This window comes from Carcharodon carcharias, chromosome 12 (assembly GCF_017639515.1).
Source record: "Carcharodon carcharias isolate sCarCar2 chromosome 12, sCarCar2.pri, whole genome shotgun sequence".
NCBI classification, from domain to species: Eukaryota; Metazoa; Chordata; class Chondrichthyes; order Lamniformes; family Lamnidae; genus Carcharodon; species Carcharodon carcharias.
The window spans coordinates 77459028-77486211 of record NC_054478.1 but is presented as its reverse complement, the minus strand read 5'-3'; the positions used below and the strand labels follow the sequence as shown (position 1 = coordinate 77486211).

At 44.3% G+C, this 27184-nt stretch overlaps 1 protein-coding gene across 17 annotated transcripts in view; it reads left to right on the top strand.

Moving 5' to 3' along the window:
• The window catches only part of myo3b (myosin IIIB), a 661003-nt gene that overhangs the window by 221215 nt on the left and 412604 nt on the right, over positions 1–27184 (top strand). For 11 of the 17 annotated variants that reach the window (XR_005944587.1, XM_041201000.1, XM_041201004.1 and 8 more), the window contains 6 exons: positions 224–340; positions 1130–1234; positions 10829–10912; positions 11513–11715; positions 14505–14603; positions 25542–25659. Coding sequence is in view for 15 of the 17 variants with exons in the window: in XM_041201000.1 (XP_041056934.1) it covers positions 224–340; positions 1130–1234; positions 10829–10912; positions 11513–11715; positions 14505–14603; positions 25542–25659 (726 nt within the window). In the remaining 2 variants the exon portion in view is untranslated. Of the gene's footprint in view, positions 1–223; positions 341–1129; positions 1235–10828; positions 10913–11512; positions 11716–14504; positions 14604–15928; positions 16001–25541; positions 25660–27184 lie in introns of those variants that run through there. The other 6 variants (XM_041200999.1, XM_041201005.1, XM_041201003.1 and 3 more) reach the window with 4 other exon arrangements.

The window sequence follows — 27184 nt, the reverse complement described above, 5'->3', positions numbered from 1 at the left end:
ACAATTGCTTATTTTTTCTATTTCTACCTCTTCCTCTTGAACCTTTAATAACAAAATATTAGATTATATTTTCAACTGTTCTCACTCTAGCATAACTTTATATGGCTTTATGTGGGACATCGGGTTTCTTTTTCCTTTTTCCCATTCATCATAATGGCTGAACAATATCCTTCTCAGAAGCATATAGTAAAACTACGTATTTTATAATATTTTTATCTCACAGGAAACCATCATATACTGTCTACAGAAAAGGTACTCAGAGTTACAGATATACACCTACGTTGGGGACATTTTAATTGCTTTAAACCCTTTCCAGGACCTACCTATTTACACTCCAGAGGTAAGTCTGAATTTCTAACATGTTGGCTAAGTTTTTGAGAGCATGAGAACCATAAGGAGCAAGCTTGGTTTGTCTACCACTTGGCTTTTCAGCAGAAACTGCGTGGTTATGAAGCCAAAATTGCCTTATGAATTTGTCTCACTCTTCACATCATGGCAATCTTAGAATTGCAAGTGGCCAGATTTTTCACTGGAGACAGGTGGGAGCCTCATTACTATATTCAAATCTGGGTTCTATGGGATCCCAAAGCAATTTCCAACTGTAAATCCACTGGGCTTGAGCTGCACAAGCTCTGTCCATTGCAACAATGATTTATCAAGTTCCTATGATGACACAGTGAGCTTATCTTGCAAGTAGCTGAACTACACAATCAGAAGAGCCCCAGATGCCACTCCCAGAATGTGCTTAGTGCTGTGATGCCACAATTGTCAAGCACTTCTCTGGCACCCAATGTTGATATTGGGTAAGGTATTGCAACATGCACTATAACCTTGGTGTAGTCCATGGCTTTAGAAGAAGACTGAAATATTGGCAAAGAGATAAAACTCAGTGTATCTAAAATGGTAAAAAGCTTGACTCACACATTTTATTACATCTTTCAGAAATGTTCTGCATCACACACATACAATGAATTAAGTTTAACTGTAGTCACTATGAAAGGCAAATAATACAGATGGTTTAATGAGTGCCTCATAGAGGTAGAATGGATTGTATATGTCACATGAAGAGGAATAATCTTTGTGCAATAAGTTTTCTGATGTTTTGTTTTTGTTCAATATTTTACTACAGTTTTCTAAGCTTTATCATGGTGTCAAGCGTTCTTCAAATCCTCCACACATTTTTGCCACAGCGGATGCTGCATATCAAGGAATGGTAACTTTTAGCAAAGACCAGGTGAGGATCAGATTGACTGGAAACATCAACAGTAAAGTTTAAGTTAATCATAGTTTTGCATACATAGGGTAAGCAACATTGTTCAAAGACTGAACATATATTTAATGTAAAGCATGTGCTAGGTTTTATAAGAATGGACAAGGCTTTCCCTGTGGGATTCAGGACCCTGCCGCCAGGTTCAAGTGCAGGGGTCAGAAGCACACATTGTGTGAGAGACTGTTATCTGGCAGTGATTTTCTCTGAATTGGCCAATTAATGGTCAGAGGGCAAGTTCACTGTGCAATATAGGACAGCGGGTGGGGGCTCTTTAAGCTGAAGGGTCAATAGGAGGCCCTCTAGGACTGAAGAATCAGCAGGATGTCTTTTCAGGTAAGTGAGTGTGAGAAGGTGCTCCAAGGTGGAGGTATCTTTCTCCAACCTTCTAAAAATATCTTCAGCAGGAGGGCCGCCATGTGGTGGGGGCACCCTTTTACAGGGTGATCCGCACCTCAGCTGAAGCCAGGCAGTTGGGGAGGGCTTCTAAGCCTGCCTGGAATGTGGGCCCCCGGTCTGCTGACAGGTAGCCGCCCCCACGCAAGTACACTGTTTCCTGCCGCTTCATGAGACCTGGAGGACAACAGGACAATTCCAGTCAGCCTCCATCAATAGGCTTTAATTGGCCTTCAACAAACTGAATTAGCTACCTGCTGATTATATGGCCCCAGGTTCGGATTGGAATTGCATGCTGACCAGCGATGCAAATTTACCTGCCTGCCCATTTCTGTGCCTGCTCCCAACAAGGCCTAAAAATTCAGCCCTGTAAATTAATTATGCAACTTTGTCTTGAGGAGATAAAAAATGGCAATCAGATTGCTGTGGCATTACTGAACCTCTTGTTGATTGCCCAAAGGGTAGGTCATGGCCAAGATCATTGAGCACTCCCAGCCGAAGGTTTCGTTAATGTCAGAACTAAGTAGACCTACCCCTATCATTGAGCACCATTTTTTTCCCTATCATCATTCCTAATGAACAAGATTTCGATCGTTTCCACATCCCACTACCCACCCTCCCCACCCCCCACCCCATTCACACCCACTCACTGGCTGCCAGTCCATTTTCACCAAGGTCTCTGCACTTGCTGTAGCTACCCCACAAATGCTACACTGACCTTGCATCTTTTCCATTTTAATAATAACCAATCCAATCAATTGAATTTTAGTCAGTATAACTCCCCCCTTTCTCTTCATCTATACCATTCCTTTACCCTTTCATGACTCCATCTCTTCAGAAATCTTTTCCCTCTCCTTCTACTGACTTCTCGATCCCTATAACCTTGCCCTCTTCAAAAACCTCCCCTTCCCTGCTCCTATTTGCATTATCCTCTCCCTTCTCATTGGTTTCCTTAATCCTCACTCTTTAAGCTGGCTTGACCTGAAAAACTCACATTGACCTGGACTACCCATGTGCGAGGCCAGGGGAAATCAGCTAGCTTTCTTATTATTTTAGTTCAATTAAATTTTAGTGCTGAAACACCTGCCAGAGCTACAACTTAAAATGTCAGACTGATCATTTTTGCAGCTGTGTTCCAGCCCAGCTGCTGCCTGACTTGTCTATCCTCAGTAGTATACTGTAAAGTGGTAGTTTTAAAAGCCTCATATGTATATCTTTCACTCCATCAGACTCGAAAGACAAACTGGAGAGAAATGGAGACTGATTAGGATAGATAATCAGCTCCCAGGCTGGTTGACTGGTTTATTTATTTAAAGAGTTTAAGGCCTAGAAAGGAATAAAAGTTAATCAAATTCACATTTATTTTGACAACGAAGCTTGTTTTATGGGCTTGCTAAAGGAAATGCTATTATTGGATTTTCTGGTAATGACAGTCAAAGTCCTGGGAGTCAGCCTCTCAGTTACTCTGCGTTAGGATTATATAACCCATTTTTATAGCTCCTGGGCTGCACTGGGATTCCTGACTGGTCTTGCTGATGGCATGTCTCAGTAAGGCTTTAAAATTTATTTTAAATGTTTTGCTTTTTATGCTTTGAATGCCCCCCCGCAAATTGCAGGCCGGGAATTTCTGTGCACATTGGCGTCGGGCGTGTTTGGTGGCGTTAGCAGACAATATGGCGAGAAGGTCAAAAATCGGTTTCTCGATGTTGTGAAACTAGTTTGTGATTGTCCACTTCTCCTGCCGATGGCAGGTTGCATTCCCACCATCGGACGTCAGGACCCTCATTGTAATGTATAGCATATCATTGTAAGGCCAACCCGCCAGGCGACCGCCCCCCTGCTGGATCATCTGCCCACGTTGGCGGGAAAACATGTCGGTGCAGAACACGTCTTCACAACTGTGATGTGCAGAAGTCAGGACTTGCCACCAGGGCCTTGCTCATGTGGTGGACATCCGAGGAGCAGAAGATGCTGGAGCCCGACAGCAATGGGAGCTGGAAGGAATGTCCATGGCATACTGGGCAGATTCTCCTGGACATGGCTTTGCTGGGAAACACCTTACGGAAGTTGGAAAGTCATCATTGATGCTCAGAACGGATGATGGTCAAAGGGGTGGGAGAGGAAGGTCTAGGATCAAGAGGAAGGGGTGTCGGGAGAATGAGGTTGGGAGGGGGGAATGAAGGCATCGGGGGAGTGTGGTTAGGAGAGGGGGAATGAAGGTGTCAGGAGGGTGAGGTTGGGCGGGGGGAATGAAGGTGTCGGGGGGATGAGGTTGGTGGGGAGGGATAAAGATGTTGGGGGCTGAGTTTGGGAGGGGGAATGAAAGTGTTGGGGGTGAGGTTGGGAGGGAGGAATGAAGGTGATGGGTGAGGTTGGGAGGGGGAAATGAAAGTGTTGAGGGGGTGAGATTGGGAGGGGGGATGAAGGTGTCAGGGAGTGAGGTGGGGAGGGGGCAATGAAGGTGTCACAGAGTCATCGAGGTCTAAAGCACAAAAAAAGGCCCTTCGGCCTATCGAGTCTGCGCCGGTCAAACAAGTACCTAACTATTCGCATCCCATTTTCCAGCACTAGGGTGAGGTTGGGAGGAGGGAATGAAGGTGTCGGGGGGGCGAGGTTGGGAGGGGGTAAATGAAGGTGTCGGGGCGTGAGGTTGGGAGGGGGGAATTGAAGGTGACAGGGGGTGAGGTTGGGAGGAGGGGAATGAAGGTATAGGAGGGGCGAGGTTGGGATGAGGGGAATGAAGGTATCAGGGGGGCGAGGTTGGGAGGAGGGGAATGAAGGTATTGGGGGGCGAGGTTGGGAGGAGGGGAAATGAAGGCATCGGGGGGGCTGAGGTTAGGAGGGGGGATTGAAGGTGTCGGGGGGCTGGTAAGATTGTTGGGGGGGAGGGAGTACATGGGAGAAGGGGGTAAAGTGGGAGAAGATGGCAACTGGCAAGGGAGGTTTACAGGGGTGGAAGGTGTAAGGGAAAGGATTCGGGGGGGAAAGGAGTGTAGAGAGGGGAAGGAGTCTAGGGGGAGGAAGGATTACAGAGAGGGGAAGTAGTCCAGGGGGAAGGATGAGTGTGGAGAAGGGAAGCAGTCGAGGGGAAGGAAGGAGTACAGAGAGGGGAAGGAGTCCAGGGGGAAGAAGGAGTGCGGAGAGGGGAAGGAGTCTGGAGGAGGCAAAAGAGTGTGGAGAGGGGAAGGAGTAATGGCGGAGGAAGAAGTAAGGGCGGAGGAAGGAGTCAGGAAGGAGGAAGGAATTAAGCTGGATGAAGAAGTGAGGGTGTCTGAGGAAGTCAGGAAGGGGAAGGAGTAAGGCTGGAAGAAGGGTCAAGGGTGAAGGAAGGAGTCGGGAGGGGAAAGGACTAAGGTGGCAGAAGAAGTAAGGATGCCTGAGGGAGTCAGGAAGGGGGAGGAATTAAGTGGGAGTTGGGGAGATTCTGTGGGTGGGAGGACTATAGGGAGGAAGAGGTTCTGAGTGGGGAGGAGGGATCAAGAGGGAGAAAGGGGTCCAGTGGTGGTGATGTCCAGATGAATGTGCGAGGGAGGAGTCTGATGGGTCCATGACTGCATCCTGGGGAGCAAACCAAGGGTGGGCATGGTATGATGGAATGGGAGAATGACCAAGGGCAGAGTGAGGCGGTTGGGATTCTTTTCGGGAAGGAAGGGGACGTGCGCGTTCACCTGGACATCCCCGAAGGAAAAAATTGTGGCTTGTAGGTCACGGAGAGGAGGTGGAAGGTGATGCTAGGGGGGTCAGCTGTGATGTGGGGAAAGGAAATGGGTGACTGGGGCTTGGGAAAAGACTGGGGAGTGCACAAAAAACTGAATCCAGACCATGCTGTCCAAGTTGAAAGTGAAACGACAGTCATGGTGGGTGAGATCAGGTGCTGCATGGGAGTGTGATCATTGGGTGGCTGGATTTGCAGGTCAGCTCAGATGGACAACTGAAAGTGAACCCCAGCAGGCAGCATTCAAAATGCTCAGGACGTTGAGGCGAGTGTGAAACAGGAAGGATCCGCATGCGTGGGAGAGTGCTTGCACGACACCCTGAAAGACCCTACCACAGAAACTGAAATGGGCTAAATATAAATACTGTGGCTACAAGAGGAGGTCAGAGGCTAGGAATCGTGCAACGAGGAACTCACCTCCTGACTCCCCAAAGCCTGTCTACCATCTACATAGCACAAGTCACGAATGTGATGGAATACTCCCCACTTGCCTGGATGAGTGCAGCTCCCACAACACTCAAGAAGCTTTACACCATCCAGGACAAAGCAGCCTGTTTGATTGGTACCACATCCACAAACATTCACTCCCTCCACCACCGATGCACAGTGGCAGCAGTGTGTACCATCTATAAGATGCACTGCAGGAATCCACAACATCACCTTCCAAACCCACAACCGCTACCATCTAGAAAGACAAGGGCAGCAGATAGATGGGGATACCACCACCTGGAAGTTCCGCTCCAAGTCACTCACCATCATGACTTGGAATTATATCACTATTTCTTCACTGTCGCTGGGTCAAATCCTGGAACTCCCTTCCTGACAGCACAGTGGGTATACCTACACCACATGGACTGCAGCGGTTCAAGAAGGCAGCTCATCACCATTTTCTCAAGGGCAACTAGGGATAGACAATATATGCTGGCCCAGCCAGTGAAGCCCACATCCCATCAATGAATAAAAAAAACAGACACACTTCTCTCTCCAGAATCATTTGTTGGCTAGCTGCTCCCCTGTGGTGAGAGAGGATGAGGTTGAGGGACTCACAGGTAAAGGGGACTCAGAGGGAGAGGACAGCCTCTGATATTCCTGATGCATGACCCAGGGGTGTCCAGCTTGCCGCTCCACCTCCCTTTGGACGTTCCGGGGCCCTGGCCTGACTCCTTGAGGAGAAGGAGCAGCTTGAGGGAAGTCGAGGTGTCACATTTCCCCCATATGTTGCCACTGCAGGAACTCACCCATGGCTCTCACGATGTATTGCAGGTCCATGCGCATCTCTGCATTTTGCTGGACCCATGATGGCATACGCCATCCTCCTCATGGGGATCCCCATACATGCACATGTGAGCACCACTTCGTCAGAGAGTGGGCGGACACACTCCTCTGACTTGTGTGCCACTCTGCTGAGGGCTTCCAATAGCTCTGCGTGATGTTCCCACACCTTCTGTTGACTCTCTGGGATGAGTTGGAAGGTCAAACCTGGAGGCTCATCATCTGACTCGGACCTCACAGATACCTGATCCCTAGCTGTCATCCGAGTGCCAGGGAGTTCAAACGAACCTGCCTCCTGCTGCAAACGTGCCTGTGCAGTGACCACCAGATTGTGAACCTGAGCCTGCTGTAGATCTAGGTTCCACTGAAGTGTGTGTCTCTGCGCTGGTGCAGGGTGTGGGTAAGCGCAGTAATGGATCTTCCAGGCTGCGTATTTCCAGCTCTTCAATGGAGGAGGTGACCCCTTGGCTGAAGGTGAGGACATAGATGGAGCTGAGGCAATGGCTGGTTGGGGGTGTTGGTCACTTGGCAGAGCTCTCTGTGAACCAAAGTAGAGATAAGTAGTGCATGGCAAGAGAGTCAAAAGCAGGAGAGGGAGCGCTCACATTTGCGTTGAGAGAGGGAGGATGTTGTGCAGGATCCTCATGAGGGTGTTCGCTGCCGACCTCACTGTCACCACAGGCATGGTCCATGTCCTCACCAGTCAAGCGGTGGCACACTCCTCAAAGTGAATGAGCGGTCTGGGATCTCCCTGCTGAGGAGAGCAGGCTTCTCCTGCATGAAAACAGTGGAGTGTGTGTGAACAACACACATGGCACTGCCTGGAATGTCTGTGTGGTGAGTAGAGCCATGGACAGCATGAGGACGTGAGCTCAAGAGGGTATGAGCCTGATGGGGATGTGAGGGTATGTGTGAGAGTTAGTGGTGTTCTCCCTTGAGGTGTGAGACCCCTGCAGATGGGTTTGTGAGTTGGGAGTGATGAGAAGATGAGTTAACCTGGCGAAACGAATGAGGCCATTCATCCTGTAGGGACACTGGGTGGCTGGCCTCTTTTGCAGGGCATTGGTGCTGACCATCACTGGCATTGCCTCCCAAGCCAGATTAGTGAGGTTGCTGCCCATCCTGCGGCCAGAGCGGGGGTAAAGGACATCATGGCGGGCCTCCACTGTGTCCAAAAGGCACTGGAGGGATGGCCCATTAAACCTGGAGTCTGCAGTCTTTTTGCCTATAGGGGCCATGTCTTCTGTCGTGGGCTGGAAGTAATGAGAGGTGTGTGTGCAGCTGGACTTTAAATGTGGTGCTTGGCGAGGTGGTGGCATGGTGGGCGAACGAGAGCCCACCCGCCATGGAAACGGCTTGTTTCCTGGAAATGTTTTGCCCACCGGCTACCGCACTTAGTGCAAATCTGGGATGATTCTGCCCACAGTGGGCTGAATTTTGCCGCCGGTGAGCAGGGGGCGGGGCCTGCTTGCCGACACGTAAAATGACGCAAGATGACATCGGGGGAAGCCCCCAAGGTCATCACCGCCCCCCCCCATTTAAATCTTCAGGACGGCAGGGGCGCAGTAAAATCAATTGAGGCCATTGACAGAATCATTAAATCAATTAAAGGACCTGCCCGTCCAACTTTAAGGTTGGTGGGCAAGCCAGGAGCCCCAGTGGGGAATAGAAAAAACATGAAAACTCATCCACCGGTGGGATGAGGTTTCATGTAGGGTTTAAAGAGTTTAATAGAGTTTTTGTGTAAATTATGAATATGTCCCATCTCATGATTTTTTTTCTATTTTTAATGTTTTCAGAACTGTCAGTGATCTCCCTGAGGCAGCACTTAGCCTCAGGGAGATGTGCGCTCTTTCGTGCGTTGTATGAAAGAGCACTCTCTCGCTTTTGGGGAATCCCCTCACCCACACTGGGAGCACTCCCTGGCAGACGTCACATGGGCGGGCCTTAATTGGCCCGCCCACGTAAAATGGCGGCAGCGCCCGCTTCTCTGGCAGGGATCGGCTCCCCACCCGCTGGAGATTGGTTTGGGCCCGCCTGCCCGGTAGGCAGAAAATTCTGCCCAGTATTTCAGGGAGCTTAAAGTTCATGCAAACACCCTAAATCGTTATGATTGGAAATTATATAAACTCCTTCAGCAGTTTAAAGGGAGTGAGGAGGGTCAGAAAGTGATAAGGAGGAAGCCTGTTTGCCTTAGATAGGAAACTGTGGTGCCTTTATTTAAATATGCAGTTCTATAGACCCCACTGTTGTTCTTCTGCACGTCAGAAGCGATGAGCCTTCACTATTTCTCCTTTACAGTGAGACTATCCTATCCAGGTAAGGATCCTGCTATCAAAATCTGTGCCATCTTGTAAAAGCAGCAACGTAGTCTTAGGATGTTAAAAGCGAGAAAGGCACATTCACACTGACCAACATATAGTAATCTATAGGCCAGCCAGTAAAAACCGTACAGCACATAGCTAGGGGTGCTACAGTGTTGTGAGGTGTGCTTCCCTTGGACGGTTAAGTATGGCATAATTTTCAATGGTATGTTGCCTTATTGAAATGTGTACTCTGCTGTCGTATGGATATGCATGAGATGCTTAGCAGAGCCATAGATCTGCATGAGATTTGGCATGATAAACATAAATGTGGAAATATTTATTTGCATTGTGCTGATTCTAGCAGTACTGCCAGACTTGTATTGATCTACCAGAGCAGGCAGGGCCATGGCCCTTTACCTGCGCAGCCTGAATGGTGTTCTTCAATAATATCAGTGAAGCACATCACACAGGCTGTGGAGGCAGTCAGTCTTGCCTGCCCCTTGGGGAATTGATATAAGTCTGTGTAGCGATGCCACGTGAGCGAATTTCTCCCCCTAAGTATTCAATAGGTTGACAGGCAACTCTTTGTAGCATTCACTCTGAAGCTGTTTACCAATACGTGGTATGTTTGAGTAATCTTACCTTGCTATTTGAAGCATGCAATCATCTTCTAGATCTGGGCTCAAATATTTTGGATAGGGCACACAACATTGAAACTGATGCTACTTCCTGCCAAGTATGGTACACAGCCAAGCTCTAGAAGGACGCATAGGAGTGAAAATGGACTAATCTTCCCAGCCCCCTCCATATTGTCAGCCAAAAATATGGGACTGAATTTTTAATCACTGATGGGGAGAGGCAAGGAGGTGGACAGGCATGGAATTTCTTGCTGCCACTCGGCGTGCTGGTTCCTCAGCTCCATCGGGTAGCCATTTAACCTTGTGAAGGGCCTGTTAAGTAAGGCCTCTTGTTGGAGGAAGTGCAGTCTTCTGGAGATGGCCTTCCTGCCTACCTGGGTTCAACTGCAGCCACAGTCCACCCTGTAGAAAGGTTCTTCCCTCCTTCTACGATGGTGTTTGGCTGAAAAAGCCTTTATTTATTTTAAATTTGAATAAGTTGGAGAGAGGACCAATTTTGGCCAATTAATGGCCAGAGGGTGGCCTCACTCACTTGCCATGGCATCCTGCTGCTGCTTCTAAGCTGGAGGGCCTCGTATTGGCCTTCCAGCTTCGAGTGCCCGCTCTGATCTTAATTGAATGGCAAGCCCAACCTCTGGCCATTAATTGGCCAATTCAGGTAAAATCACAGGTGACTGACTGTTTCCTGCACAGTGCATGCTTCTGACCTGCATTTGAGCCTGATGGCAACGTTCTGAAGCCTGCAGAGAAAATGCATTTTGAGCCAGTTTATAAGCTCTAAAAATTCCCCCTTCCCTCCCCCTTATCTATATTTAGCTGGCTGTATTCCTTTAAATTTCAGCATGACTTTGTGTGGTACATTGTGCAGGCAACTATGAATAATTATGTAGATGAGTTAACCTCATAAAGTTATAGGCTATCAATTTATCTAGCAATTGGCTAACTGCATCAGGAATTAAGGTGCTTTCATAAGCTTTTTTTCAACAAGGTAGCATTGCATTTGTTTTATTAAGATAACATTGTTTCATCAATAATTTCTTTAAGTTTTTAAGATTTCTGTTTACTTAGTTACAATTTAACAATTAAAACTGTTTCTGTTTGAGCCAATTGTTTATGCAGCATTTCAGAAAGAGCATGATAAAGTTATGTGTGCTTTGATTGCAGAATTTTCATAAGAGTTGCCTCTTAATCAGGACTTTTTGGTATGACTTGTCATTTGTTTTGTCCATACTAGTGCATTATCATAAGTGGAGAAAGTGGTGCCGGGAAGACAGAGAGTGCACATTTGATTGTTCAACACTTAACCTATCTGGGAAAGGTATGTTTGGTGTAATAACTATTAACATTAAGCATGTTAATGGAATGCATCTCTGAAATGGATAGAACTGTACTTTACGCCTTTTTTTGTGTTTATAATGATTAAAAATGCAGCAAAATAGCATATGAATTTTTATTTAAATATAGAATTTAAAACTCTGGCATATGTTCTGATATTTATTTTAATTCCATGCTTGCTGATTTCCTGTGTTAATGTTCACTGGCTACCTGGGGCCAGAAGCCTTGTATCTGATGTTAACCAGTGTCCTGGTCTGTCATACGTGATGGACAATTATCCCTGCTCCCGCTGCGGATGAACCTGTGCTGCTACGATTGCTTGTGTTGGTGGCCAAATATGTGCCCATTGTCACTATCATTCCAGTGTGTGATCTATCATCTATCCCTGCCACTCTAATCTCTCACCTATGGTGTTAACAGTTTTCACATTGTTAACTGTTGTGACTGCTTTTCCCCTGCAGTTCTGCATTCTGGTCGTTGCTGTACTAAGCTGAAAGCAAAAAGGGACCTTACAATCATAATCACAAAACTCCTTTTTAATAAGGTTAATGTTTAGCTAATGCACATATGCCTTATGTTGCAGGCTAATAACCGTGTTCTGCGAGAGAAAATTCTTCAAGTTAATCCACTTGTGGAAGCCTTTGGAAATGCTTGCACTGCAATCAATGATAATTCCAGTCGATTTGGGAAATATCTAGAAATGAAGTTCACTCCCACAGGGGCTGTAATGGGAGCAAAGATCTCTGAATATTTGTTAGAAAAATCAAGAGTTATTCAACAACCTGCGTATGTAATCTCTAGGTTTAAACACTTTCCTCCATTTTACCTATCAATTAATATTTTCCTCAACTGTGCATGCGATTCTATTATGTTAAGGACTTTGGTTAATACTGAAATTAGCCAGCTGTACCTTAACTGGGAATACTTGTTGCTGACGTTGGTTGTCCAAATGGGAAATTGTTGTGTTCTGCGGCACTAACATCCTTCACTTTGATATGCACCAAATTTGCATTTCTACTGTTATCAAGAACTAATATTGTTATAAGAATAATTTAATTTTGTATCTAACAATATTTTGAAATGTACTCTTTTGTTCCTTCTTAATATCCAACTATTGCATTTTGCATGCCTTTTCAAGTCCTCATTGTGTATGATCATTGTCTAGTCTCTTGCTCAAGTCATTTCTTCCCAGTTCCAGAAAATGTTGGTTTTCTTCTTACTTTCGCTAGTCTTTCCCCATTTCTACAATCCCCAGCTTTTAGAGCTCATGGTTGCATTACTACTGGTACTTCCTGATCTACCTCGACCATTGTTTACTTATTTCAAAACTGGGGAAAAAAAGCTGGTTACATGAGTGAAAATAAAGAGTTAGGATGCATAGCTGTTCAAATTAGAGACAGGTTGAAAGTGGTGTGCATTAGATCAGCGCTAGGTTCGGTTTTGTTTTTGATATATTTGGATGTTTTGGACTTGCACTTAGGAAACATGATGTCAAAATTTCTAGTAAGGACTTCAAAAGCCTTGGGCACAACAATCAAAGAAAATTGAATTTAACGGAATATAGGATGAAGACTAGGCCATTCAGCTCCTTGAGCCTGCTCCACCTTTATGTTAGATCACAGCTGATCTGCATCTTAATTCCATCTATTCACCTTGGTTCTGTAATCCTCAATACTCTTGCCTAATAAACATCTATCAAGTAGAGAAGTGTGAGATAATATTTGTCGGGAGTAGAAACAAGGAATGTGAGTATTCTCTTAGCAGAAATACGCTGAAGGATATGGATGATCAGGCAGACTGAAGACTTCAAATATATAATATCCTGAAAGTGTGACGTTCGGAAGAAAATGATGGGTTAACAGAGCTGACAGGATCAAAGGGAGAAATCTTTTTACATGACTGTCATGGGTGGCTGGAAGCATCGATGGGAAAAGAAAGGAGATCGGGGATAAAGATCAGATGGTTAAAGCCATAAAATGTTTTACGAATTGGGGCATGGAGCGTTCAAGTAAAGAAGAAAGTATTAATTTGTACAAAACATTTGTTGGGCCACAATTGTAGCACCAATTGCAGCTTTGGGAGGTTCATTATAAAAAGGACGTTAAAGCTGTACAAAGCATACAATGGAAATTCACAAGTGTAATTTATTATAACAAGCAAGTAAGGAGAAGGATTAGAGGAAATGTCTTTAAAGCATTTGGCCCATGGCATACTTTACTTCTTTTAGGCCCAACCATCTTCAGCTGCTTCATCAATCACCTTCCTTCCATCATAAGGTCAGAAGAGGGGATGTTCGCTAATGATTGCACAATGTTCAGCATCTTCCGCAACTCCTCAGATACTGAAGAAGTCAATGCCCAAATGCAACAAGACCTGGACAATATCCAGGCTTGGGCTGACAAGTGGCAAGTAACATTTGCATCACACAAGTGTCAGGCAATGACCATCTCCAACAAGACAGAATCCAACCATTGCCCCTTGATGTTCAATGGCATTATCATCACTGAATCCTCCGCTATCAACATCCTGGGGGTTAACATTGATCAGAAACTGAACTGGACTAGCCACATAAATATTGTGGCTACAGGAGCAGGTCAGAGGCTAGGAATCGTGCGATGAGTAACTCACCTCCTGATTCCCCAAAGCCTGTCCACTATCTTCAAGGCACAAGTCAGGAGAGTGATGGAATACTCCCCATTTGCCTGGATGAGTGCAGCTCCCACAACACTAAAGAAGCTTGACACCATTCAGGTCAAAGCAGCCCACTTGATTGGCACCACATCCACAAACATTCACTCCCTCTGCTACCAATGCACAGTGGCAGCAGTGTGTACCATCTACAAGACGCACTGCAGGAATTCACCACCGCTCCTTCGACAGCATCTTCCAAACCCATGACTACTACCATGTAGAAGGGCAAGGGCAGCAGATAGATGGTAACACCACCACCTGGAAGCTCCCCTCCAAGTCACTCACCATCCTGACTTGGAAATATATCGCCATTTCTTCAGTGCTGCTGGGTCAAAATCCTGGAACACCATTCCTAACAGCACAGTAGGTGTACCTACACCACATGGACTGCAGCGGTTCAAGAAGACAGCTCATCACCACCTTCTCAAGGGCAATTAGGGATGGGCAATAAATGCTGGCCCAGCCAGTGAAGCCCACATCCCATGAATGAATAAAAAAAAAACTGGATAAAATTTGAAGCAGGGGAAAATACACAGCTTTTGGAAGTAATTGGGCTAGTGGGAAAAGATTTAGATTGCATTAAGAATTTGGACAGACACAATTGGTCAAATGGTCTGCTCTATGTTGTAGACATTTATGCTTTAAACAGTGGTATTATGTAAAAAAGTATAATCATAAAAATATATGTTAAAATGATAGTACTAGTTTGGTTCAGTAATTTAGACTAAAATGATGAACAGGCCTTTATTTATGAGAATTTGAATTTTAAAATATTCCTTCTCAAAAACTAATTTTTCTTGTAGTCTTTATTACATTTCAGACTTTAAAAGTTCATTTGAAGAATTGATGGATGCTCTAATGTCAGCAATATTATTTATTTTCAGATGCGAGAAGAACTTTCACATTTTTTATTACATCTATGCTGGTCTCTATGATCAGAAGAAACTGACAGAATATAAACTTGCTGAAAATAAACCTCCAAGGTAAGCAGTTGTGCAATACTTTATAACATCGGGATGTTGATTTTGTTTAAAATGTGATCTGACTAGCATTGAGCAATATTTAGTCGCTTTCAGATGCTATATTTTTTATGACAGAACTATTACATTTGGTTAAAATGCACAAAAGTGTGAACGAAAGAAATATTTGAGTTTATCGCATCATTCAGAGACATTTCAAAGCCCTTCACATATGATGAATCACTTTGAAATGCATTGACTGTAGTTAAGTAGACAAAGTTTTTCACTGAATAAACAATGGATAGTGTAGCAAAAACAAAAATAGCTGGAAAAACTCAGCAGGTCTGACAACATCTGCGGAGAGGAATACCATTAACGTTTCGGGTCCGTATGACTCTTCATCAGAACTAAAGAAATTTAGAAATGTGGTGAAATATAAGCTGGTAGAGGGGGGTGGGACAGGTAGAGCTAGATAGAGGGCCAGTGATAGGTGGAGGCAAAGAAGAGATTGCCAAAGATGTCGTAGACAAAAGGACAAAGGGGTGTTGACGGTGGTGATATTATCAAAGGAATGTGCTAATGGTGACATTAAGGGTAGAAAGCAGGAGAAACAAGTGGCAGATGGCCCTAGTGGGGGTGGGGTGAAGGGAAGGGATCGAAATGGGCTAAAAGGTGGAGATAAAACGATAGATTTAAAAATAGGTGGGGAAAGAAAAATATATGAATAGTGTAGAATGTGTAAAGCTCATAAAACCTGTTCCTTCAGAACAACTTGTCCTATTACGAATGTTATCCAACTCAATTTGTCTACAAGGGTGACAGTTGCCTTCAGGTAAATCACCTAGAATATGAGCTCTGTGAAATATCTTAAATAAAAAGAGGAATTGCAGGAAATGTATTGCAGGTTAATTGGCATTTGGAAGAAAATGATGGGTTAGCCAAGCTGACAGGATTGAAGGGAGAAACCTTTTTACATGATTGATGTGGGTAACTAGGAGCATCAACAGGAAAACAAAAAGGAGGCCGGGGATAAAGATCAATAGTTTAGGAGCTAAAGTCTCTACTGATTTTTTTTCAACTAATATCCATTTGAAAAGGTGTCCAGAAGGACTCCAAAATGGAAGTTAAAAGAGTTAAGTGTACGTTACAGCTACTGGGAGACTACAAAATAAAATAGGGTGTAGTGGGGGTTGGTGGGGTGGTGGAGGGTTGCAGGAAAACACTGGGGAGTGGGGGAAGGGGGCGAAGTTAACCTTGCCCACTTGGTAGAAACCAGCCAAGCAGTCAGTGCCCCCTGATTTCCAACTTCCTTCCTGAAGTATTCAATTTTAATCTGCTTTTGTGTGCAGTCAGGAAGGATACCTGCACAAAGCCAGTGGTACCTTCTATAAACATGCAGAACGGGCTCTGATGACACAATCTGTATTAACTGGTGGCTTGAGCAGGGAAACTGTTTTGGCTCCCCTGTCAGGTGAAGCTAGGGGAAAGAACAATTGAACCTAGAAGAGACCCAAAGAGGTAAGTTTTTAACATTTCTTTCAAAACTTTCCTTTTGAAGCCTGATGGAGCAGAAAGTTGCAAAGGAACACAGTCCAGGGCTCACCCTATTGATGTCAGACAGGGTTAGTTGCTTGCCTTGGACCTTACCCGCCCAATTCCTGTCCTGGGTTAAATTCGTGGCTGTGTCGTGGCAATAGTAATAGGGGATTCTATAGTCAGGGGAACAGATAGGTGCTACTGTGGCTGTCAACGTGACTCCAGGATGGTGTGTTGCCTCCCTGGTGCCAGGGGCTGGGATGTCACTGAATGGCTGCGGGGCATCCTGAAGGGGGAGGGTGATAAGGCAGAGGTCATGGTACATGTTGGTACCAATGACATAGGCAGAAAGAGGGATGAGGCCTTGCATCAATAATTCAGGGAGTTAGGCAGTAATCTAAAAAGCACGACCTCTTGGGTTGTAATCTCTGGATTAATCCCAGTGCCATGTGCTAGCGAGCACAGAAATAGGAGAATAGTGCAGATGAATACGTGGCTTAAGAATTGGTGCAGGAGGGAGGGTTTTAGATTCCTGGATCACTGGGACCGTTTCTGGGAAAGGTCAGACCTGTACAAGTGGGATGGTCTACATCTGAACCAGAGCGGGACTAACATCCTTGCGGGCAGGTTTGCTAGTGCTGTTGGGAGGAGTTTAAACTAATTCGGCAGGGGGAGGGGACACAGAATGGGGTTAGCAGAATAGGGACACATCATAATACAGTAAAACAATCAAGTCAGAGGGAGTACAGCCGCATTAAGTTTCAAGGGAGTAAGGCAAGGCTGGATGGCCTCTACTTTAATGCCAGGAGCATTACAGGTAAAACGGATGAGTTAAGGGTGAGGATTGACACGTGGAATTGTGATATAGTAGCCACCACGGAGACTTGGTTGAGGGAGGGGCAGGATTGGCAGCTCAACATACCTGAATATAGAATCTTCAGGCGAGTTAGGGGAGTGGGTAAAAGAGGAGGAGGCATTGCATTATTAGTTAAGGAGTCAGTTACTGCAGTAAGGAGAGATGATATTTTGGATGGGGCATCGAATGAAGCTTTGTGGGTAGAGCTTAGGAATAAAAAAGGGGCAGCCACGTTGTTCGGTGTTTATTATAGACCCCTAGATAGTCAGCGGGAAATTGAGGAGCAAATATGTGCACAATTTGTGGAGATGTGTAAAAGCAATAACAATAGGGTAATTATATTAGGTGATTTCAACTTTCCTAACATTAATTGGGATAGACATAGTGTTAAGGTCTTGGATGGAGTAGATTTCTTGAAATGTGTACAGGAGAACTTTTTAGGTCAATATGTAGAGGGTCCAACAAGGGACGGCGCAGTGCTGGACCTAATTCTGGGGAATGAAGCTAGACAGGTGGCTGAGGTGGTGGTGGGGGAGCATTTTAGTGATAGCGACCATAACATGGTACAATTTAGGCTTGTTATGGAAAAAGAAAATAGACAATTTGCAAAAAAATGTTTTGGATTGTGGGAGAGAGATTTGAGTAAAATAAGGCAGGATCTGGCCAAGGTAGACTACTTGTGGGGAAATCTACAGAAGAGCAGTGGGGGGTGTTCAAAAAGGAAATGGGGAGGGTATACCATATACCATATAACATATAACATGTTCCCTCTAGGGTGATAGGAAGGAGTAGCAAGCCCAGAGAACCATGGATGACCAGAGATATTCAGGATACAATGAGCTGGAAAAGAGAGGCTTTTAGCAGGTACAAGGGGAACAAATCAGCAGAAGCATTAGTGGAGTACAGAAAGTGCAGGATGGAGCTTAAGAAAGCAATTAGGAGAGCAAAGAGGGGGATATGAAAAAGCTCTGGCTGGTAAAAGTAGGGAAAATCCCAAGATGTTCTATAAGTATATCAATGGGAAGAGGATAACCAGGGAAAGAGTAGGGCCCATTAGGGACCAGGGGAGCAATCTATGAGTGGAGTCAGAGGACATCAGTAGAGTGTTGAATGAATTCTTCACATCCACCTTCAACAAAGAGAACGAGGATGAAGTTATGGAACTCGGGGAGAGAGACTGCGAGGTTCTTGAGCAAATTGATATAGGGAGTGACAAGGTATTGGAGGTGTTGGTAGGCTTAAAAGTGGACAAATCTCCAGGTCGGGGTGATTTGTGTCCCAGACTGCTGAAGGAGGCAAGGGAGGAGATCTCAGGTCTGACCCAAATTTTTAATTCCTCTCTGGCCACGGGGGAGATGCCAGAGGACTGGAGAACAGCTAATGTGGTTCCTCTATTTAAGAAGGGTTGTAGAGATAACCAAGGGAAATACAGACCAGTGACCCTCACGTCAGTGGTAGGGAAACTATTGGAGAAAATTCTGAAGGTGAGAATCTATCCGCACTTGGAGAGGCAAGGTTTGATCAGGGATTGTTAGCATGGCTTTGTCAGAGGGAGTTCACGCCTAACAAAGTTGATTGAATTTTTTGAGGAGGTGACCAGTTGTGTAGATGAGGTTAGTGCAGTTGATGTAGTTTATATGGATTTCAGCAAAGCCTTTGACAAGGTCCCACATGGGAGACTTATAAAGAAGGCAAATGCACATGGGGTACAGAGTAATTTGATAAGGTGGATTCAAAATTGGCTTAGTTGTAGGAGACAGAGGGTGATGACAGAAGGATGCTTTAGTGACTGGAAGCCCATGTCCAGTGGCATACCACAGGGATCTGTGCTGGGTCCCCTATTATTTCATTTATATAAACGACATAGATGACTATGTGGGGGGTAGGATTAGTATGTTTGTGGATGACACAAAGATTGGCCGGGTGGTTAACAGTGAGGCTGAGTGTCTTGGGCTACAGGAAGATATAGACGGGATGGTCAAATGGGCAGACAAGTGACAGATGGAACTTAACCCTGAAAAGTGTGAGGTGATACACTATGGAAGGAGTAATTTGACATGGAAGTATTCAATGAATGGCATGACACTAGAAAGTTCTGGGAAAACAACGGGACCTTAGCGAATGTGTCCACAGATCTCTGAAGGCAGAGGGGCATGTTAATGGGGTGGTGAAAAAGGCATATGGGACACTTGCCTTTATCAATCGAGGCATAGATTACAAAGGTAGGGAGGTCATGTTGGGCTTGTATAGAACCTTTGTGAGGCCACAGCTGGAGTACTGTGTGCAGTTGTGGTCGCCACATTATAGGAAGGATGTGGTTGCACTGAAGGGGGTGCAGAGGAGATTCACCAGGATGTTGCCTGGGATGAAACATTTAAGTTATGAAGAGAGGTTGGATAGACTTGGATTGTTTTCGTTGGAGCAGAGAAGACTGAGGGGCGACCTGATCGAGGTGTACAAGTTTATGAGGGGCATGGACAGGGTGGATAGGGAGCAGCTGTTCCCCTTAGTTGAAGGGTCAGTCATGAGGGGACACAAGTTCAAGGTGAGGGGCAGGAGGTTTAGGGGGGATGTGAGGAAAATCTTTTTTACCCAGAGGGTGGTGACGGTCTGGAATGCACTGCCTGGGAGGGTGGTGGAGGCGGGTTGCTTTAAAAAGTACCTGGATGAGAACTTGGCACATCATAACATTCAAGGCTATGGGCCAAGTGCTGGTAAATGGGATTAGGTAGGTAGGTCAGGTGTTTCTCACGTGTCGGTGCAGACTCAATGGGCCGAAGGGCCTCTTCTACATTGTGATTCTAATACCCGTTTGAGGCCCTTTTTCCCCAAACTGCCGATGGCGCTTTGTTGACTATGATAGAAAAAGGAGCAGTTGGAGGCCAGCATCAAATGGTAAGTTTGATTTAAAAAAAATACTTACCTGAATGTGAAGGTGGGAGCTGTGGCCCCCACCCCCCTCAATTACCACACTCACTCCCAGTCATCCCTTCCCTCCTAAATCCTTCCCTTTCTCCCAATCAACTGCCTTGCCCCGATCATCTCTACCACCCACCCCAGTCACCACCTCTTTCCTGATCAACCCTTTCCCTGCGATCGTTTCCCCATTTCTCAATTTAGTTGGTATTAGCCTGAGATGCCCAGTATGCTGCAGCTCATTGTCCTCACTTAAATGAGGCCTGAACCCTAATATTGGGTATTCCTCAGGCCTACTTGTTCGGGCACAGGGATTGCTCCAATTTCTCTGCAGTTTTTGTGGTATTGATGGGTGAGTGATCCATGGTCATAATTCATCTCTGTTAATAATGGGCTTAAGACATAACAAAGCTGCTTGTCAACTTGGGTCCAGAGAAAAGTTAAAAGCAATTCCTTATGTAACAACAACTTCTATTGATATAGAGTCTTTAACATAATAAAATGAACCAAGGCACTTCACAGGAGCTTTATAAAGCAAAATTTGAAACCAAGACATATGAGGAGATATTTGGTCAGATGACCAAAAGCTTGGTTAAAGAAGTAAGTTTTAAGAAGTGCCTTAAAGGAGGAAAGTGCAGTAGAAAGTCAGGGAGATATAGGGAGGGAATTCCAGAGCTTACAGCCCAGGCAGCTGAAGGCATGGCCACCAATGGTGGAACAATTAAAATCGGCTGTATTCAAGAAGCCAGAATTAGGTAAGCACAGATATCTCGGAGGACTGCGGCACTGGAGGAGATGACAGAGCTAAGGAGGGGGCCTGACCATGGAGGGATTTGAAAACAAGGATGAGGTTTTTCCAATCAAGACGTTTCTTAGCAGAGAGCCATTGTTGATTAGCGAGCATAGGGATGATAGGTGAACAGGATCTGGTGTGTGTAATGACATGGGCAGCAAAGTTTTGAATGACCTCAAATTTACAGAGGGTAGAATGTGTAAGATCAGCCAGGAGTGTGCTGGAATAGTCAAGTCTAGAGATAACAAAGGCATGAATGAGGCTTTCAGCAGTAAATTTGCTGAGATGGGGCAGAGTCAGGCAGTGCTATGGAAGTGAAAATAGAGGTCTTAATGATGTTGCAGATATGTGGTCAGAAACTCATTTTGGGGCCAAATATGACACTAAGATTGCAAACAGTCTGTTTTAGTCTCAGACGGTTGCCATGGAGAGGGATGGAGTTGGTAGCTAGAGAACAGAATTTGGACAGTGGACCAAATACAATGATTTCAGTCTTCTCAATAGTTAATTGAAGGAAAATTCTGCTTATGCAGTACTGGATGTTGGACAAACAGTCTGATAATTTAGCAACAGTGGAGGAGTCAGGTGAGGTACTGGTGAGGTAGAGCTGGGTGTTGTCAACATATATGTGAAACATATGCTGCACTTTCAGATGATGCCACCAAGGGGCAGCATGTAGATAAGAAATAGGAAGGTGCAAAGGTTAGATTTTCAGTTCAGATGTAATGCCAGCTGTACCATTAAGGAAGTGGGAAGAAAGGTATTGCAAGTGATTCGCTGGCTACACATCGATGGATAAGAATGAAGCCAGGTGAAAGCAGTCCCAGCCAGCTGAACAACAGTGGAGAGGTGTTGGAAGTGGTTGGTGTGGTCAACTGTGTAAAAGGCTCCAGACAGATCAAGAAGGATGAGAAGGAGGGGTAGTTTACCCTTGTCACAGTCAGATAGTATGTCATTTGTGACTTTGATAAGTACTGTTTCGATATTGAGTCAGGGACAGAAATCTGATTGAAGGAATTTAAACGTGGGGTTCCAGGAAAGATGGGTGCAGATTTGGGAAGCATCAGCACATTTAAGGACTTTGGAGAGGAAAGAGAAGTTGGAACTGTTAAGAATATCAGTAAACAGAGAAGCCAGAAAGGAAAGTTGAATGTTCAGTTTAGAAAGAATAGGATCATGGCAGCAGAATGCGGGTCTCATGGACAAGTTGAGCTTGAAGAGGGCATGAGGGGAGATAAGAGAGAAACCAGAGAAAGATGCAAGTTCAGGGCTAGGGAAGGGAGGGGGGCCTTTAGAGGAAGTTTAACCCAGTGGGCTAGTGGAAGGGAGGAATGCGACAGAAACAGCTGATTGGATTGGCTTGATCCTAGTGACAAAGAAGTCCGTGAGCTCCTTGCATTTATTGTTGGAGGCGATGGTGGAAGAAACAGGAGAGAAGGTTTTAAGAAGATAATTTGCAGTAGAGAATGGAAGCCAGGGGTTATCTCTGTATTCTGGGGTAATCTTGGAATAGAGTGGTTTTAGCAGATGAGAGCAGGAGTTGATAGAGTTTTACGTGATCCAGCCAGATCTGAATGGTTAAACCATTGCTGCCATATCTGTTCAAGGCTGTGTCCTTTGGACTTAAGTGACTGGAGATGAGGGCCATACTGGGGAAACAACCAGAGTGCGAGAGAGAGAATGGACTATTGGGGATTGGGATATCAAACATGCAGAAATTTTGTGGTGCCCAAAGGCCAAAGATTTTGACAGTGCAGTTGTGAACAAATTGGGGAATAGTTTTTTCCAGGGATAGATACAGAAATAGTAAGGGTTGGGGTGTGGAAAGGGGATGTGGGTGGAGAATGATACAAGGAAGTGATCAGAGATGGCAAGGTTAAGGAGGTGGCCGTCAATATGGGTTGGGGAGTTTGCATGGAGGGAGAGATTTAGGGAGGATAAGAGGGCAGTGAAACTCGAAGGAGAGAAAGCAAGCATGATGAGTTGAGATAGAGGTTGAAATCACCAAGGATGAGAAGTAATTTAATGGCGAGGCTGAGGTAGGAAAGCAGTGAAGATATCTGGGTGAGAAAATTGACTTGGTACTTAGGAGGGCGGTAGAGAATTAAAGTTCTGAAAGAGAGGAGAGAAGGGTGGGGCAAGGTGATATGCTCAGAGGTAAACAAAGTGGCAGAGGAGTAAGGGCCAAGGTGTGATCTGATGATAAGCACCACACCAACCTGATGCTCTTAACAGGGCAAGTGGTAGAAAGTATAGCCAGGTGGGGAGGCTTCAGTTAGGGGAAAGTTGTCATCATCCCTCAGTTAGGCCATGATATGGATGCAATCATCCACAATAAGTCCATGGATGGCAAGGGCCTTGTTCACAAGTAAAAGGACATTTCGTAGGGAGATGCGTAGAGGGGTAGTGAGAGTTAACCCACTGGCAGAGTGTACAGGGTCAGAAATGGGATGGATGAGTTGGACAGGAAAGTAATTGGCAAAGTTAGCCCCCAGCAGATACACTGAACAGGAATTTGGTGAGTGAGATGGGCAATGGGGTTGCTGCTTGTAATGGGCCAGCACTGAGTGCCTTGGTGAGCCCATTGGACGATGCCAAGAGGAGCACTGCGTGAAGCTGTAGGCATTTCCAAGAGAGAGTCAAGCCTGGGACAGCAGCAAGAAACATTGAGGGTAGGGAATTGGGAGGGCAGTGTACCTGAGAGTGGAGAAGTGAAAGGAGCAAGATGATAGAAGTGAGAGGTTCAGGAGGGGTAAAGAGAAAGAAATAAAAAAAGAGCAAAAGAGCATAACAGGATGATGGGGCTGGGTCCAGAATGGCAGCCAAAATATGCATGCAAATGGACTCTGAAAGCTCAAGTTACATTGACCTGGTTGCATAAAAATTAGGATACATAAAAATCTGACAGTAAACAGGTAAAAGCAAATAGATAGGAGATAACAGGAAGTAGTCTAGAGTTAAAGTTGGAAGTTCCATAATGATGACGCTGCTAGGGTGGAGTCAGCGTGGAGCATTAACAACGTTGTCTGACTTCAAAGACTAGTATATTGAATGAAGTCCAAAAGCTTTTTGAGGGTAGAAAATCAGACATCACACTGATGAAGGCATTTTTGTGAGGATGTAGGGGCTGTACAGAATCAGCTGCTAGCTCAGAAAGATGAAAGCAAAGTTGGAGAACAGCACAAAATGAAGAAGCAGCAGAGGTTCATTCTTTGGGCCAGGTGAGTGATTTTCAGACCATGGACAAACTGAAGTTGAAAAGCCAGTATAATCAGTGGGTAGTTATGGTTGTGAAGTATTTATCTACCAGAAGGTCAGAACTCCAGAACTATCTTATATAACTCCAACCTGTATTAGCTACAATGGAGCCTTTGAGTATATGAGCTGATTTGGACATGTTCTCGATATTACTTGCTTCACCTATTTTCTGCACTGTAGTTTGATCACAAAATCTGTACAAGATGGAACCTGACTATAATATCAATGTAGATTATTTTACATACTTTAAAGCAATTAAAGAATCTGGTGAGATGAGACATAACAATAGTATCATGCAGCAGGTGGGTGTCCTAAGATTCCATACTGCAAAACTTTACTTGTCACACTGTTCCATATTTATTGCTCACTCATGCCAAAACTCCACATAACTTTGCAGCTCTATCCTTGTGCCTCAAACATTCTCATAGCAGAGGACACAGCAAAGATGCAATATACATTCGAAAGCCTTGCCACACTTGAATCATCCATGTGCTTCACACACCAAAACATTGCAAAACAAATCTGATGACTTACTGACCTCAGGATGGCCTTCTGGTTGGGTACATAGACCTCTCCACTTTGTAAAATGTGTAAGTGTGGTGACGTTAGGCAGCAATATTGTGTTATACAGTGGGAATAGAAATGAAAGCTGACTAACTAATGTTAATTGATCTGCTTCACGTGCACAGTAGATTTAGCAGATATTGCAAATGCTGGCAAAGAATGAGGCAAAGTTGAGGGCAGTGGTAACCTTGCCAATCACAGACAGTTCTGTCCCAACACATGTGGTTTGCAGGTGTTCTTGCTACATATGGCAAAGCACTGCCCTGTTGACCTGGAACATGCTGAGGCGATTGTCCTCTGTCATTAGCAGTTAGTCGTGTCAAGATCTGTAGATATTCTCTGGTGCCTACTGATTTCCCTGGCCTTCCTTCATTTTGTACTACTTTGGTAGTGAAATATTGTCTTTGGGGCACTTTAAATTCACACTTACCATAGGGAGTAAACACCCTCCCCACTCCAATTTTCTTATCCAAAATTAGATGCTAATAAAAAATTCAGAAAGATAGATACATTCCAGTAAAAACAACAGTGTTTAAAAATGTGCTGTGAACATTGCAGAAATAAAAGTACAAAGCCTATAGCAATTTAAGAGCTCCTTAACCTTTGCAATGTATCTTACTCCCACTTCAAAGGCAAAAGGAGCAAATCTGGTTCAAGTACCAAGAATTGTACTTGATGTTCATTTATCAAATATGAGAGATTAATGAAGTAAGGCACAAAATGAATGCAAATATTCCAGCTGAGAATGTAGACCAGTGTTGAAATGTAGTCCAGTAGGAATGTAGTGGATTACATACTCCCAATTCAGTGCTCTTCCAGTGTTGATTGCACAGCTATCATCCTAGAACCTTCTAATGCATTCATTAGATATTTTGGTCAATGAAAGTCAGCTATAAAGTCAGGTATACTGCTTTTAAATTTGCTGTGTATAAAAAAGGACTGTCTAATTGTTTGCTTTGCTCTTAATTTTTAATTGCATTCTAAGATTTGTATTTTCAAAATTAAGATTCTGTGCTAGCATGGCTCTTTTGTGCTTAAGTAGGTATATTGATAACGAAAAAGACACACTTATGCAGGACATCTTAACCAACAGCTCATACAGAGAGCAATTTGAAGCCATTCAGCATTGTTTCAGAATCATTGGATTCACTGATGAGGTGGGTAAGACGAAAGCTGGCTCAGTATATTGTATTATTTCAGTTTATATTTTTGACATTAACAAGTTTGCTACATTATAAGTGTATCATATGTTTGAAAAGTAATACCTCATTAAATGTTGTTGCAGCCACATGAGCAAGTTGAAGGATTTAGCAGGATAAAGGAATTTTACTCAATGTCTGTATTTAATCATTTATGCACTGATTACAAATTCTTGAGGTTTAAAACAAAAAGGGGTTAGTTTTTATTGAGTTAAAAACCCACCCAGATAAAGATAGCAAATATTTAAAAAGATAAACCTGTGCTTCTCGAACTTTAGCGACCCACTTTAACAAATGCATAAGCATGCAAAATTTACCGTTATACTGTAGGTAGTTTCCTTCTTGGTCAAATTAAAGTTCAATGGTGAAAGATGAAAAATTTGAGAGTTCACTGTTTATAGCTGGTCACTGTGGCTGTGGCAGAAATTTTTCCAAGTTCCTTCAGATTCCAGGAGTTGAGTTGAAGCACATGCACCTGCAATTGCTGGAGACAGTTTCTTTTTAATCCGTAATCCGTCTCTTCCAGAAATTGATGAGTTTTGCACCTGAGGTTTCTTTCAATGGAAAATTTATTACCTCTGTGCTGGATTTTTAAACTGTAAGAGATAGGGTCTTAACTTGAGTGAGGAGAGAAGGGAGCTCCTTACTGTTCCATCGACAGCTTTTCCAGACAACTCACTGCTTTTGCCTTTAGCAGCTTTTATTAAAAAAGTTACAAAATGGTTACTTCAGTCACATGACCCCTCTCTCCCCATAATTATTTCAGAAGGGGTTTGTTTATCTGACGTCTGTACTGACGGTTGCCTTTTTTTTAATAGGTGGGGTGAGAGGTTGTAAGTAGATTCTGTAATGTCCCAGCCATTAACCCCTTGAATGAGTCATTATCCATCTTGATGAGAAAGCAAGACATATCTCCATATAACTATTCTAGCAGACATTCTGTCTCAGCTGGAGAGGTGGACCTATAGAAATGTAAATGTAGGTCCAGTACATTTTTCAATAAATCTTTTTGAAGTAGTTCTTTACATCCTTGGGTGTGAAATTCCAGAGAAGGATTTTGTGGCACGTCTGAATTATATTCCACATTGGAATTTTCCAGACATCAGGTGACTTGTGGCAGCCATCTTTAGTCAGTATCTTTTCTTGTCTTTTAAAAAAAATCCTTTTAAACAGTTAAACATATGCTCGGTCAGCTAGTGAAATTCCAGATTAATATCATTCATGCACAAGTCACATCATCGTGACAATGTATTGAAATATGTGGCACATCTCCTGGGAATTCATGAAACTTGAAGGGTGCAGTGAACCAGCAGTTGTCCCCATTTCTCTGCTTGGTGTGAGCAATTTTAATCCTGCTAAATAACAAAGATTACATTTTATAAAAGCAAAATACTGTGGATGCTGGAGATCTGAAATAAAAACAAAGCACTGGGAAATCTCAATAGGTTTGGCAGCATCTGAGGAGAGAGAAAAAGAGTTAAAA